The 14,070-nt window shown below is 49.1% G+C and overlaps 3 protein-coding genes across 3 annotated transcripts; 1 reads left to right on the forward strand and 2 right to left on the reverse strand.

Moving 5' to 3' along the window:
- Nucleotides 1–223: 223 nt before the first annotated feature.
- BDW43DRAFT_301420 (Alpha/Beta hydrolase protein) lies at nt 224–2,673 on the reverse strand (the record flags this gene model as incomplete). The annotated part of the gene is made up of 7 exons (XM_032045040.1): nt 224–456; nt 507–1,111; nt 1,168–1,393; nt 1,508–1,775; nt 1,816–1,895; nt 1,972–2,218; nt 2,659–2,673. The coding sequence occupies 7 exons, from the start codon at nt 2,671–2,673 to the stop codon at nt 224–226; spliced, it is 1,674 nt and encodes a 557-aa protein (XP_031898850.1).
- On the reverse strand, nt 2,375–8,149 carry BDW43DRAFT_281303 (pleiotropic drug resistance family ABC transporter). The gene is made up of 5 exons (XM_032042494.1): nt 7,113–8,149; nt 5,532–7,044; nt 3,972–5,468; nt 3,451–3,914; nt 2,375–3,388 (listed from the first exon to the last, which is right to left on the reverse strand). Exons 1-5 carry the CDS (start codon nt 7,697–7,699, stop codon nt 2,962–2,964), a joined length of 4,488 nt encoding a protein of 1,495 aa, XP_031898851.1. The 5' UTR covers nt 7,700–8,149; the 3' UTR covers nt 2,375–2,961.
- Nucleotides 8,150–8,803: 654 nt separating this feature from the next.
- Nucleotides 8,804–11,536, forward strand: acoC (aconitase family protein). The gene is made up of 6 exons (XM_032042495.1): nt 8,804–9,358; nt 9,430–9,842; nt 9,905–10,087; nt 10,138–10,497; nt 10,550–11,090; nt 11,147–11,536. The coding sequence occupies exons 1-6, from the start codon at nt 9,283–9,285 to the stop codon at nt 11,509–11,511; spliced, it is 1,938 nt and encodes a 645-aa protein (XP_031898852.1). The 5' UTR covers nt 8,804–9,282; the 3' UTR covers nt 11,512–11,536.
- The last annotated feature ends 2,534 nt before the right edge of the window (nt 11,537–14,070 follow it).

A 14,070-nucleotide genomic window follows, 5' to 3' on the forward strand; every position in this document is an offset into this window, starting at 1 on the left:
CTTTTTTATGTTTTAGGTGTTAGCCTTTCAAGGCACCTCAATCGACGGGATGTTCCTTTCATAGGGCCATTTTACCTCGGCAAACATATGTCAACCTGCATGATTCTATTACTCTACCAGCAAACTCTAAAAATGAGTCCTGCTTAGTGGCTGGCTGGCTATCCAGTATCTACTTAGAACGTGCTACATCCAACATTCGTTTGTGTAGTATCTCCACTACATCTTAAACAGCCCCCGGGAGGTCCACCGGAGGAGCTCCTAGGTAACTTTCAAATTGCCCTTCCCAAAAGATTGTGTGTGGTCCCGTATTGCTGACACGAAACGTCCCCTGGAGATCCTCAAAGTCCACAGATTCATGGAATGCCCCGAAACCTTCATGATTAGTTGTTCGCCAAGCTCGAACATGATACCCGTGGGTGGGCCAGATATCAATTTCTAATCGCATGGGCTCTCCCACTGAACTGGAAGGAGCTTCCTGTGGAATAATGTATTCCAATGCGGCTTACACCATTCCTCTGCGACATCACGGAATGATGCTCGCAAATTTTCTTGGGGACCGAAGTATTTCAATGGAACGATTAGAGGTACCTCATTGGCTGAAGTGACACCCTGATCATGTAGTGGAATGTTGAGGTTTTGAAGAAGCCGGCCAGATCGACCAGCCTTCCTCAACTTCACGTAGACATTCATGTCGTTCTGCCTAGACATGATATGAACGACCGCGCGGGAAGGACCAAGGAGGACGGCCCGTTCGAGCAATCGAAACGAGGATGAGATCTCACCGGGGTCACTACCCCTTTGCAGTATCGGGGTAGCATTGGCTTCGTAGGCAATTTGTCCCGCCTCTTTCGGCTTCTCTTCTAACAAGCTATGTTCGGAGCCTAAATAGAATCTCTTGAGTATCATTTCGCGGTGAGGCCAGGACAGTTCTTCGAAAGGAATGTTTGTTATCGCCGGCCGATTGAACGGCAACACTGTAGCCCGGATCCGCGGCGTGGTCTCCCACCCATTCGGAAGGTCCTTCGTATAGCGACCGAAGAATGACTGTAGTTCTTGAATCCTCTCGAAGGAATACAAGTCATACCATTCCTGCGTGCCGTGGATAACTAGCCTGTAACACAAATAATGTAAGCAACCATGACCGTCCCAGAGAGAGCCTATGCTCACCACTTCTTATCATGCGGTATCGCCTCATATCCCCTAAAAGACCCCGAAGTATGAAGCGCAGCCGAATAACTAGCCAAAATATAAGCAGGGACCGGAATTTGGTCCAACCTCGCCCTCTTATCCTCCCAGTACTCATTCGTAAGAGCAGACTCCTCCCGCATAGCCAAAATACCCTCCAGTCGGCCAGGACCTGCTAAACCATCAGCAAATCCACCAAACATATAACCTAACACGCAGGACCACTAACCACATAGCATACCAAAACTGCGTTTCTGGTATCCCGCCTCGTCGCACCTGCTCCCGGAACGGATCACTAACACCCTCAAGAGGCGCAATGCACGCCAAACGTGGGGTCTCTCAGCAGCAATAGACCACTGCGAGATAGCCAGCCACGAGTTGCCCACTAGGGCGACCTTGCCATTGCACCATGGTAGCTTCGCGATCTCTTCAATGGCATCATACCCATCCTGTCCGTCCCCGGAACCCCAGAATCTCATGTCTCCTTCTGAGTCCATTGCACCCCTGGCGTCAACGTTCACGACGGCATATCCCCTGGGAATCCATTCGGCGGGGTCGGGTCTACCCATGAAGTTGGTTGGTGGATCTAGCTAGACCTATGCAGAGAATAGGCTGGGCACCCTTACTTACCCTTCGAAACTCTAGGTACCCCGAGAGACGCTCCTCGGATACACCAACTCTTAGCGGGAAAGTCCTGAGGTCGAGGAGACCTATCCAATGCACCCCCTGTCATCATAAGTTGAGATCATGTCCTCGCCTGACGTATAGGTAGATCACAGTACTTACCACCCCCGGACTTCCGGTACGGTCCCCAGACCATGATAGCCGGTACAGGGATATTGTCTGTTGGCCGATATATATCCGCGTAGATCATGATCTCATCACGAAGGCGTAAGGCATGATCGCGCTCGAAGACCATCGGCTGGTGAAGGGGACGCGAGTTCTCCCTCCGTTTATGGCCAGCCGGTGGCTCAGTGACGGACGGGTGGAAGCCTGGGTAGCTAGGGTTTTCCTCTGGGAGTGGGAGCGGACGCTAGAGTACTTCGGTCATGGTGGGTTGGATGGATATGAATGGAACTGGAATTGGGGGGGGGGGGGGGGGGGTTTTGCCCGGGTTTTCAAGATGGAATATGAAGCCGACTGACTTTGACTTATAACTGGGGTTGCGCGTGAAGATGATCGATACTTTGCGGATCCATAGCTTATGTCTTTGTGCTCCACCGGATGCTACCCCAGACTATACTGTTATGCTGGAATGGTGGACTGGGGATGGGGTGGCTCTGTAGATCATGGAATAATGGAGGCCGTTCTCAGAGGAGTAACTAAAGCCTATGATTTCGGGGTTGACGGAATTCCGGATATGCGGCTCGCAAAGAGGTTTGACGTTGCATCCGAAGTCTCCGTGTATGATAAATGTTGGGACATCACAGATGTCAGGGCGGGAGGAAGCCAGTGATAGGAAATTGGGATTACTCTGGACAAGGCCATTGTGTATGTGGGTGTTGGCTTCCAGGATAATGATTTCTCAAAGGCTGTAGTCGTACAATTTGCATGAAAAGATAACACGCAAATGGCTAATCCGCACGTAATATACAGTAGCATCTGTGGAGATGGCTCTGCTAAAAGCAAAGGAGAATTATCTCCGTAAAATAGAACTTAGCAAATGGTCCGTCACTAAGAACCTCGTCTAGCTCCTAGGTCCCTCCTCTAGTAACATATATCCCCGATAGCTCAAATGATATGACTATAGAGGCCCTCCCCCTTGCCTCCTCCGAGTTACTCTTTCTTAGCCTTTTTGAGAGCTCGTTTCTTCGGCACACGAATCAGCCAGTACAAAAAGACCGCACCAAAGGCGTTAAACACCACATACACAAACAAGATCCCGACATTTCGCCACAGATCCGAGTATTTAATACTTACACCTGCCAAAAACTGATCCGTCATCGACATGGCACATACCTGGCAGTCACTGTCGGCGTCAGGGTTGAGAAGGTTAGCCTTTGCTGCCTCCACAAATGGGTTGAGGTAGCTCGAGCAGTTCTGACCCGCGGGGGGTGGTAGGTGTAGCACCTCGATATCCGAGCATTTGACGGCGGCTCCTGCTATACCAACAGATAAAACCCCGCTTACGAGGTAGGAGAATGGCGACACGCGATACATGAAAATCCAAAAGCCAGGCAGCACCTCTGGAGTCGCAAGGACACTAGAACACAACATAGGTTAGTCCTGGATGTCGACTACCATCTTGGTGATGACTTTACATACCCACAGAAGATGAGACACAGGGAAAACATCATCTGGGCGATGTTGCTAGCGGTTTCTGGGTGTTCGATGCCGGCAATGACCATCGAGCTGAACGTAGACGTGAACATGAGAAAGATCAAGACGAGAAGGAACATCGTGCCACCGCGCTCCGTTACCGTGTCTGACGGATAGGCGTTGCGGTATAAACCGATTGGATAATACCAACAAAAGTACGCGGGTACGGCCATCAACATGTTCCACGGCAGTTCCACGATGATGCTGGCGAGCATAAACGCTTTCCACGAGTATGCCTTTGACGGGCGCTCCCGTACCTCGTACAAGGAGCGCTGAGTTGCAAAATACGGCATCATTTGTTGAACGAGATTGGGAAAGATCACAAGAAGCATGAAAATGGCAAACATCTCATTCTGCATGCCTTGTATACTGGTTGGTTCTCTCCAGAATGTGAATCCGATAAACAAAGGCTAGCCCTGGTTAGTACATCAAACCAAACAATGTGTAAGACAGATGGGAGGAGTTACCGGAATTATGCACATCGCGGCCTTCGCATAAATGTATGATGGGCAGCGCCAGTACTGTTGGAACATTCGCTGGAGACAAATCAAGAATTGGGTCGACAATGGCATCGCAAACTCGCCATACCCAGCAGTTCGAGGGGCTTGCGGTCGTTGCAGCAACTCCCCCTTCATTTCAGCTAGTTCCTGTCGTATCTGAGCGCGCTCAGGACTCTGATTCCAAACCTCAGGCCAGTCCTGGTCCGCACGAGACCCGGGGGCAGCACCGATGACCTCAAGCATCCACTCAGCAGGATTAGCATTCGGTGGGCATCTGGCGGAACCTTTATTTTCGAAGTACTTGATCAAGGTTGTCATGTTCGGTCCGAGGTCACCAAAGTAAACGGTCCTGCCTCCCTTAGCTAGAAACAGCAGTCGATCAAACTGCTGCATCAATATGGCAGAAGGCTGGTGGATGGTACATAGGATGGCTTGCCCATGATCGGCAAGCTTCCGCATGAGGGAACAGATTGACCACGCAGTTTGACTATCAAGACCGGAGGTAGGCTCGTCAAAGAATAGGAGAAGATCGGGCTTAGCAGCAATCTCCACTCCGATAGTCAGCCGTTTGCGTTGCTCGACGTTGAGGCCCTCGCCCAGGATACCGACTACTGCCTCGGCGTACTCCTCCATATTGAGCATCTTAATCACTTCTTCCACATAAGCGAGCTTCTCTTTCCGCGGAGTACTCGCGGGTTGGCGAAGCAGGGCACTAAAGACAAGGGCCTCTCGGACAGTACTTGTTTCCAAGTGCAAGTCCTGTTGCTGGACATAGCCAGTTTTGCGCTGAAAGGAATCATCACGCATGCGCCCATCCACAAGCATCTCCCCGGTAATCACACCCATCGTCACACGATTAGCCAGAACATCTAAAAGGGAGGTCTTGCCGGCGCCGGTAACGCCCATCAGAGCTGTAAGAGTCCCTGGTTTGACCCACCCGTCGACGTGATCCAATATGCGACGATTTTGACCTTTGATCTTTATATCGTAGCAGACATCTTGCCAGTGGAAGATTGATGTTTGTTTGACGATGGCACCGACATGGTTGTCGTCCTCGCTTCTCCCCATCTTCAGCTTTTCTGGGACGTGCGAGTTCTCTAGGTCCCCTTCCTGGCGAACCTTCTTTGCGAAGGCAGGCATTTTACCGCGAGGGAACACCAGAATCTCGCCCTTCGATGGCTTCGCCCTGACGAGCTCACTGCAGACAACATAGGCCGCGAGGGAAAAGAAAAGAAAGCCCAGAAGGATACCAAAATTACGCCAGAGGTGAGAACGGTTATACTCAAAGGACACTTCCAGATACCGGTCACCGTCTATATAGTCCTGGCCTGCAACAGCACCCTTGCCGGAGCAAATCTTTGAGCTGAGAGGAGTATTGCCATATCCTGGGCCGGATGGCACGTAGGCTGCACAATCGAATTGCCGGCCACTGAATTCATTGATCATGAGTGACTCAAAGGAATACTATAAGTTTTGTATATTAGAGATCGTACTTCATATCTGACAACACCTTTTTGAATTACGCACCGCAATTGGATTGATATAATTTAGCCATCGAAACCAGGGATGCATATCTCGGACTGGAATAGTGAACCCCGTATAGATTATAAGTATCATCATGAAAATCGAGGCGGGAACTTCTGCCTGCGCTAGCGACCGCGAGACTGCTCCTATCCAACGAAACACGTTGGACATGGTCAACGTGGTTGTCACAGAGAATAGGAAGAAGACGAAGAAATGGCCTGGTGTACGACGTAAATTTGTCATAAAGTAGAGGATTAAATTGAATACCACGGAGACAATTGCCTTTGCTGGGAGATCGACAATGAGGGAGCCAATTGCTTCGGCTGATGGGTGATAAAGTGCATATTTATCGTGTTTCTCGACGATTGGTCGCTGCTGCCATAGAGTAAGCATTTCAAGTGCGCTGGCAAATGCATTCATCAATGTGGCAAAGAACAATAGCGCGCCACGGGAGAAATAGCTGTCCGTTGTGTCATTTAAGTTGTAGAAGACACTCGATATGATAAGCGACATTATGCTATTCCCAATGACAGTGGCTAGCGTCATACTCATATCGCCCTTTAGTCGTAGGAAGCCCCTCCAAAGACATAGCCGAATCTGCATCCAATAGGACAAGGTGTAAGGAGAAGAAGCCCTAGTACCCTTAGCCTTCTCAGCAGCGCGAGAACGGCTGAACTCCTCCTTCTTGCTGCCACCGAGAGGGAACTCGCTCTGGAACGACTCAATGTTAGTGAGGAGCTGCTTCCTCTCCATGCTGTCCCTCCATCGCGCTGCAAACTCATCCGGTGTACGAGGAACAAGACTTTCGTATCCCTTACGAACTACCCTCTCGGTCGGACTAGTCAACGACGTTAGGAAATCCCCTGTGGTTTGTCGTTCTGGGCAGTCGAACCCCATGTCCATGAAAAACCGCTTCGCGTCGCGGGCACTGCCGAAATAGATCTGTCGGCCTTCGTAGAGAACGATGACTTTATCAAACACATCATAGATGGCTTGGCTAGCCTGGTATATTGCTACGATGGCCGTGGATCCAGTATACTCCGTAGAAAGACGTATGTTCTTGACAAACTCCAGAGCGGTCGAGCTATCCAACCCTCTTGTGCTATTATCCCAGCATTGCAACGGGCTCCCGCAAAGCGTCGTCTCGGCGATGCTGACTCGTTTGCGTTCCCCTCCCGAGACACCACGAATAAAGTCATTACCCACTAACGTATTCACAGTATGCGAAAGACCTAACATGGCCATAACGACATCCCTCATATGTGTTGCATACCGGTCCCGACTGACACCAGGTAGTCTGTTTGCTGGCGCCCGAGCCTGGGCAGCGAAAAGCAGGGTATCGCCTGCGGTAAGTTGTGGAAAATGGATCTCTGTTTCTGCCTGATACATGACCTCTCCGCGAAACCGACTATGCATTTCGTCCCATGAGATCCCTTGATATTGAATGTCAGTTCCTTCGTCGAGCCATAGCCCGTGTGTTTCGCCAGCGATAGTTTTCAAGAAGGTGGAGCAGCCGCTTTGGGTATCAGCGTTAGTAAGAGTTGAGTACAGTTGGCTTGAAAGATCGCGCATTGGACAACTTACCTGCCAGGTCGACCAAGAACTACTAGCATCTCACCGCTCCGGACAAAGCCTTCGAAGTTGCGCAGAATATCAATCCGAACCTTGTTCCCACCTCCAACTAGTCCTCGAACCCACCCTACTGCCTTGAGCCACACATTGGATACTGTCGCCTGGTAGTCGGCAGCCGTTCCATAGCCAAATGCGTTAAGGTTTCGAAACGAGACACCCGCCGTGCGATGGGGGTAGCGCTCTGGATCACGTAATGTGATGTGCAGTAAGTTCTTGGTCCATTTGCGCGAGTTGAACTGCTCCGAGTTCGGGTCAAGCTCGGGGTCGCTAACGTTAAGAAAGGGGTTGACACCATCCCCACTGACGCTTTTCTGAGAGAGACGTGATAGGCTTCGTGCTAATTCAGTGATCTTGGCCTGGCCCTCTTGCTCAATGCCACCCTCTGAGTCGGGATCAGCAGTGTCCGAGCTCTCCGCCTTGTGGACGGTAGGTGCTGTGATCTGGTCAACGTGAGTGCCAGTTTGGCGATGAGAGGAGCTTTCCACATCATGCGTCGCCATGTGTCCAGAAGGTGTTGAAGGTGTTGGAGGCAGGCCCATTGTGCTATGCTGCAAGATGATGGAAGCTTCGCCCGGAGCTTACCATAATCTCACATCAAGTACAAACAGGGAACAGAAAATTTCGAAGAAGGTAGAAAGTCGATAAGGGTGGAACGACACGCAATAAAAAGACCCCTATCATGAACAGCAATACGAAGGAGTAACAAGGGTAGGAGAAAATATACAAGAAAGGAAAGAAAACATCATCGCCAAGTAAACCACGGCAGGCGAAAAATAAAACATAACGAAGTATAGGGTAAGACGGAATACGGGAGGGAAGAGATCCGACCACCAAAGCATAACCAAGGAATAATAATGACAAGGAGGAAGCTGGTCCCTAACCGAGCCGGTGGGCAGCCGAGCTCTTTGTACTCATGTTGTTTTTGCAGCGTTTGGCAGGTGCGACTCAACCCTTGGCCTTGTGTCGTCATGTGCTGGACGGGATTGAAGTGGGCCGAAGCCGATCATTGACCTTCGCAAGGTACAAACTTCGTCGTTTGTCTATAAGAACTCAATACTGTCCTTCTTTCATAGACTTACTATTATTTTCCTTCATTGGTGTTAGTTGAATCGTATCCGTATTAGAAGGCTAGCTACGTACAGTATTATGTGGTATCGAGGCCACCACGTTACAAAGCCATTCAGCTGTATAACTCTCCTGATTGATGTATAGTACTCTGTGGTGGTAGTAGGTAGAGATAGCACGGAGTATCGTAAGGCACTCTAACACGCCGGCAAATGATTGGCTTCGTATTCCGGGCGTATTCGAGTCGCCCCCACCAACCCAGAAATCCCCCGGATCTAAGCCGCTTGGGGTTAATGCTGACAACATCACGGTACCTTATTCCTTATGTCACAGGGGTCTCCACTCTAGAAATAGATCAAAGCAAGCATCACCCATACACTGCATGCATACCCCGTAGATAAATGGAAGATATTTGTACTGTAGACGTTATTCGCAAATTGCCTTAAATCAATGCATGCAATGTGGGTAGCTCGGTCGGCAAACTATATATATCTGAGTGCATCTACATATGCCTTATGGTATCACTCTTGGAGGGGGCTTTTTTTACATGCGGGGTAGTAATCTATACCCGGAAGTACTCTAATTTCATGTTACTTGGTAGATTCGTGTCGCTTGTCTTGTTACGCCTTGGTGATTTAACCAGTGTACGAAACTTTCATTACACCCTTGAAGACACGTCATACTTCAGCCGCCACACTGCATTGTCTGGTCCCGGAACATGACCTTTCCGTCTTTAAGCTGTCGGATGTTATGGTTCCTGAGCATACACAGTCCCCTAAGGCACTAAAGAAGCTGCCTGAAGCCTAAGGCGCTTCACATGGACCCTCTCCCATCCTTGGGATGTATTTATCCTCGATAAAACGTGGACCGTGGTTCTAGCGTGGTAATGGTAATTGCAGTGATAGCATTACAAATGGTGATACTTCATTCACTACATGTGACATTGTACTTCCCTTTTATGCTTTACGCGTGACCTCCTGCTGCTACCATACTGACTGGCGATAACTTGACTTGACTTTTGCCCGTCAGTGCATACTAATCATGACGACAATGCAACATGGCTCAATCAAGGATCAAAGAAATTTATCAGATTGTGCATAGCGTACGAAAGATTACAATCGACAACGTGGAAAGTAGGTTTTGCGGTCTGAAATGTGCCCCTCCAGCAGGTACACAGAAAAAGATGCAACTAATAGCCTCATAGGCCACTGTCCATCGGCGCAAGGCAACCTCCTGACGCAACTGAGTTTTGTAAAATCAATCATTCGAGTCCATGGTCATGCGCGAGAGTCTGATGCTCTGGCCGATGTTCTTGCAATCTGCGCCCAGCCTCCTGATCTGGGCGGCCTGGGTCTGTCAGAACATACCGAGCTTGCGGTGGATCAAGAGGCTGAGATCTTGTTTCTGGTGTCGGCATGGTTGGAGGCCCTCAATTCAGCAGACAGGACCAAATCAAAACCGGATCCGCTATCGACCAGGCCTGAAGGTCGGAGGGGCATGACCCTTAGTGAGAAGATCTTCTCGTTGCATGATATTGATAGGAGGGGGTCAGTAGCTCCTGGAGACCTAATACGTGTTGATGTTGATTGGGTAATTGCTTCGGAGGCTTCCTGGGCCGTGAGTATAGATTCAAAGCTTTTTCTTTCCACCGTCACTACCGCGCTGATGGGTTATCTCAGGGCATGGAGGTAACATACAATCGGCTCGGAAAGCCGGGAATCTTTCGTAACGATCGGTTCTGGCTTGCAGGAGATCATGTAGTTGACCCTCGGATCAATAACCTCCCGAAGGTCCAGTCGTTGATCGACGCGAGTGAGAGAGCGAAGCGAGTGTTCAAGCTGACCGACTACCAAGGGCTGAATGTTAGTTCACCATCACCCCGTCCCCTGACTGATCTAATAGGTTAGTATAGTATACAATATTGCACACTGAGTTCTATCGCGAGCGAGCACAGCCTGGTATGCTTGTTATTGGGTCGGATTCACACACTTGTTCATCAGGAGCACTTGGATGTCTGGCCATAGGCCTTGGTGCTGCAGATGTAACAATGCCCCTGGTCACTGGTGAGACATGGTTCAAGGTCCCGGAATGTATCCACATCCGGCTTGTCGGAAAGCCAAAACTGGGTATTGGTGGAAAGGATACAATTCTTTATATACTCCAGCAGTTGCAAAGGAATACTGTCGCATCCGAAAGAATTGTGGAGTTTAGTGGAAGCGGAGTGAAATACCTATCCTCTGACGCTCGATTTGCCATATCAAATATGACCGCAGTACGGCTACACCCCCGCAGACAAGAAAGATGCTTACTCATGGTTTACACAGGAATTCGGTGGTGTCACGGGGGTTTTTGTCCCAGACGAGATCACGCACAAATTCTTACAAAAACGCCCAGTCTCTCGACACAGGGCTAACAGCATTTATATGAGGCCAGATGAAGATGCGGAATATGCTAAAACATTTGAGATAGATCTTACCAAAGTCCAATCGTTCATCGCAAAGTATCCCAACCCGGATGATGTTGCCCCCGTTACCGACTGTGAAGGCATGGAGTTAAACGGATGCTTCATTGGGGCCTGTACAACCGGTGAAGAAGACCTCATTCTTGCGGCCTTGGTACTTGAGCAGGGTCTCAAAGGTGACAAGAAGCCGTCACAAAAGGGGAAGAGAAAAGTCGTGCCTGGCTCAATGCCAATTTTGAATAGACTTCGTAATTTAGGCCTCGTTGAGGTTTATGAAGAGGCAGGTTTCGAGATCGGCGTGCCAGGGTGCAGCTACTGTGTTGGCATGTCCGCTGATCAGGCAGATGTAGGCGAGGTATGGCTATCGTCTCAGAATCGAAACTTTGAGAACCGCATGGGGAAAGGTATGGCATAGCCACCCGTGCTACTTTACTAGAGACCTGTACTAAGCCTCTTGTAGGATCGATCGGGCACCTTGCATCTGCTGCTACTGTTGCTGCGTCATCATTTGAGATGAAGGTCGCCGATCCCACCCGCCTCCTGGATGCTATCGACGTGGATAGGTGGGCCACACTCCGAGATGTTCGAACTTCGCATACTGCACGAAGCATAATGGAGAACATAAGATACGTCGAGCCGCGTGGGCCTTCGTTAACTTGGTGTGATGGCAGGACAGAGAGACAAGCCATCGGTACCCCGCCAAGCTACACCCCTATGGTAGGCCATAACCCTCTCAGAGGGACAGTCCAAGTCCTTGGGGACTTTATTGATACCGATGCAGTAAGTTTCTGGCTTCTAGAAACAGTTGTACAAGCATTGGACTAAGATTCATCTCAAGCTTGCGCCCGCCGAGTTCCTGATTAGCATGGTGACTAACGAGCTAGCGGGAGAGCACTGCCTACAGTATACAAACCCAACCTTCCGCGATCGTGTCAAAAAGGGCTTCGACATTGTCGTTGCTGGCAAGGCCTTTGGGTGCGGATCGTCTCGCGAACAAGCCGTCATGTCATTGTTGGGTATGTTGACACAAATTGCCCTATAGTTGCTATATATTTGTCTAACCTGCACCTTCGAGGTTGCGGCGTCAAATGTGTTATCGCTGAAAGTTTCGCCTTCATCTTTCAGCGTAACATGCCAAATCTCGGACTTCTCGGCATTACTATTCCAGACAAATCTTTCCACGACGTTGCAAAAGATGGTTCCGAGATTGCGATTGATTTCAACGATAGCGTCATCAGACTAGAAGGAAAAACATTCAAGTTTAACCTAAGTCAAATGGAAAGAGAACTTTTCAAGCATGGTGGTATTGCGTCGGCCTTTAGAAAGTTTGGCAACAGACTGTTTGAGGCGATGACAGAGCGGAAACGACTGAGCGCGATGTCTCATGCCACTATTGGGAAGCTGACTGAGACACACCCTGAACTACAGTGGTAGGGATTGGAACCTCTTATCCCTTCGATATATTCCTATGCTACATTCAATACAAGCCCAAATTGTCTGAGACTGTTCCACGGTTGGTTTGCTTCACTTGACACAAATTGATCAATACGAAACTCCTTAGATTCAACATATTGTCGAAGACATCTGCCCATGTGCAATAACATGCGAATGCTTTCTAGCATGTAATTTGTCCATTTAATACTGCGAACTGTCTCATAATAAAACAATCGAAAGAATAAATGGACAAATATGCACCATACCGTGGATCCCAGGTATAGTCAACAAGTCGCTCACCAGCTTCAGTGAGATAGTCCTTAATTACAAGGTATCGTATCTCACATTGTGCGCCTGATATCGTGCATAACCGTCTCAAAATTACTCTGTGCGCCTGTCCAGTTGTTTTTATGGCTGCTCATGCTGTGGGCTTCGCACCCGGAAATGTATAGTTTACAACTGGGATATTCCTCCATTGAAGTAGAAGATGAATTATGATGCAAGAGCTCTGAGAGTGTATCGACCATAGGCCCCCATAGCATCAAGAGGAAGATAATGATATCAAGGATACCGCACGTTCCAGGCTCAATTAGCCAACTTGAAACGTTTCGTTCTCAGGTATTCATAGTCCAGCATCTCTTTTTCACCCATTTTCCGTCCAGTTCGCTTCTTCCTGTCCGAACTCTTTCCATTTACACACCCTGGCATCTATCGTGCGAGTAGGACCCCAGGTCTTCCCTTCTACGAGCCCAGCAGAAGTGAACAATGTCCCGCGCATTCTTCTCACGGGATCGCCAATCTCATTGAGCTCTCTCTCTTTGAGTGGCATCCACTCAAACTTCAAAGGATCCATGCCGGTAATATGGCAAAATTTCTCAACAATCACTCCATGACATCGGCGCCCACCACTATAGGCCAAGCATTCTGTTTTGCAGACCAGCTAGGCGTAACACGCAAATTGTCGCCACCCAGCATTTGTATGCACCAGTTGTATAGAGAACAAGTCTAATGTAGAGTTACATTAACCACGAGACTAGTCTCCATGGTCTTTACCGCAGCGGCACTGTGTAAGTCTATGAAATCCTGGTAATAAGATAGAACCGTCAAAGCTGGATGCCTAATCAGGAAACAGGCAGAAATCCCTTCAGAATAGCATCCGAGAGAACTGTTGGATTCGTTACAAGCATACCAGGCCCATTTTACACACTGTTGTTATTCCTAAACACGCCGGCCGTCCACATAGGCTGGTTTGAACCTGGTATACTATGGACAATGTCACACATGGCAGTGGGGTCTCCTATGAAGTGTATATGCTCTTTGATGAATACGTTGTCTCTTTCCAACTTGGCTCGCGTTATAAAATCTATCCTGTTCCTGGAGCATTGCTGGTACGTTGTCATAGCTTGAGCTCTTTCTTCCGGTGTCTATTCGTCAACGTGAACAGCATCCTTCCATGTCCATGGAAGGATGCTGTTCACGACAGCGGGACGAAAGAAATAGCCTCCTCCCTATGGCGAAACCATGTTGGGTTGATCATCCTGAAAGAGTATTCGAACTAGGAGGTTTGAAACCCTGCGGGAGTATGTGAGCAAAAAGAACAAGCGGCATCAACTCTCTTCAGTATCCATAGCGGCTGGGAATTTCGTTGGGACTTTTCTCTCCAGATCCGTGTGCAACTGGGTGCCAGCTTGAGTGTTAATAATAACTTGGCTAGGGAATGCGCAAGGTAAAACACTCGGAAGGGTTGAGAAAGCGCGAGCGGACGAAAGATCACTAGCTGAGATGCCAGTAGCACTCTGGGGATGTGCTTAGGATATCGGCCTTGGTCGTCGTCCCGTGCCGTATCTATTTATTACACATGCTTGGGGCTCCGAGTACTGATAACAGTGCGTGCTCACTGATCATTCGTCCAACGAGGGCTAACTGAGACTGTCTATCTCAACAACGGCA

The sequence above is a fragment of the Aspergillus alliaceus genome (assembly GCF_009176365.1).
Source record: "Aspergillus alliaceus strain CBS 536.65 unplaced genomic scaffold BDW43scaffold_31, whole genome shotgun sequence".
NCBI lineage: Eukaryota > Fungi > Ascomycota > Eurotiomycetes > Eurotiales > Aspergillaceae > Aspergillus > Aspergillus alliaceus.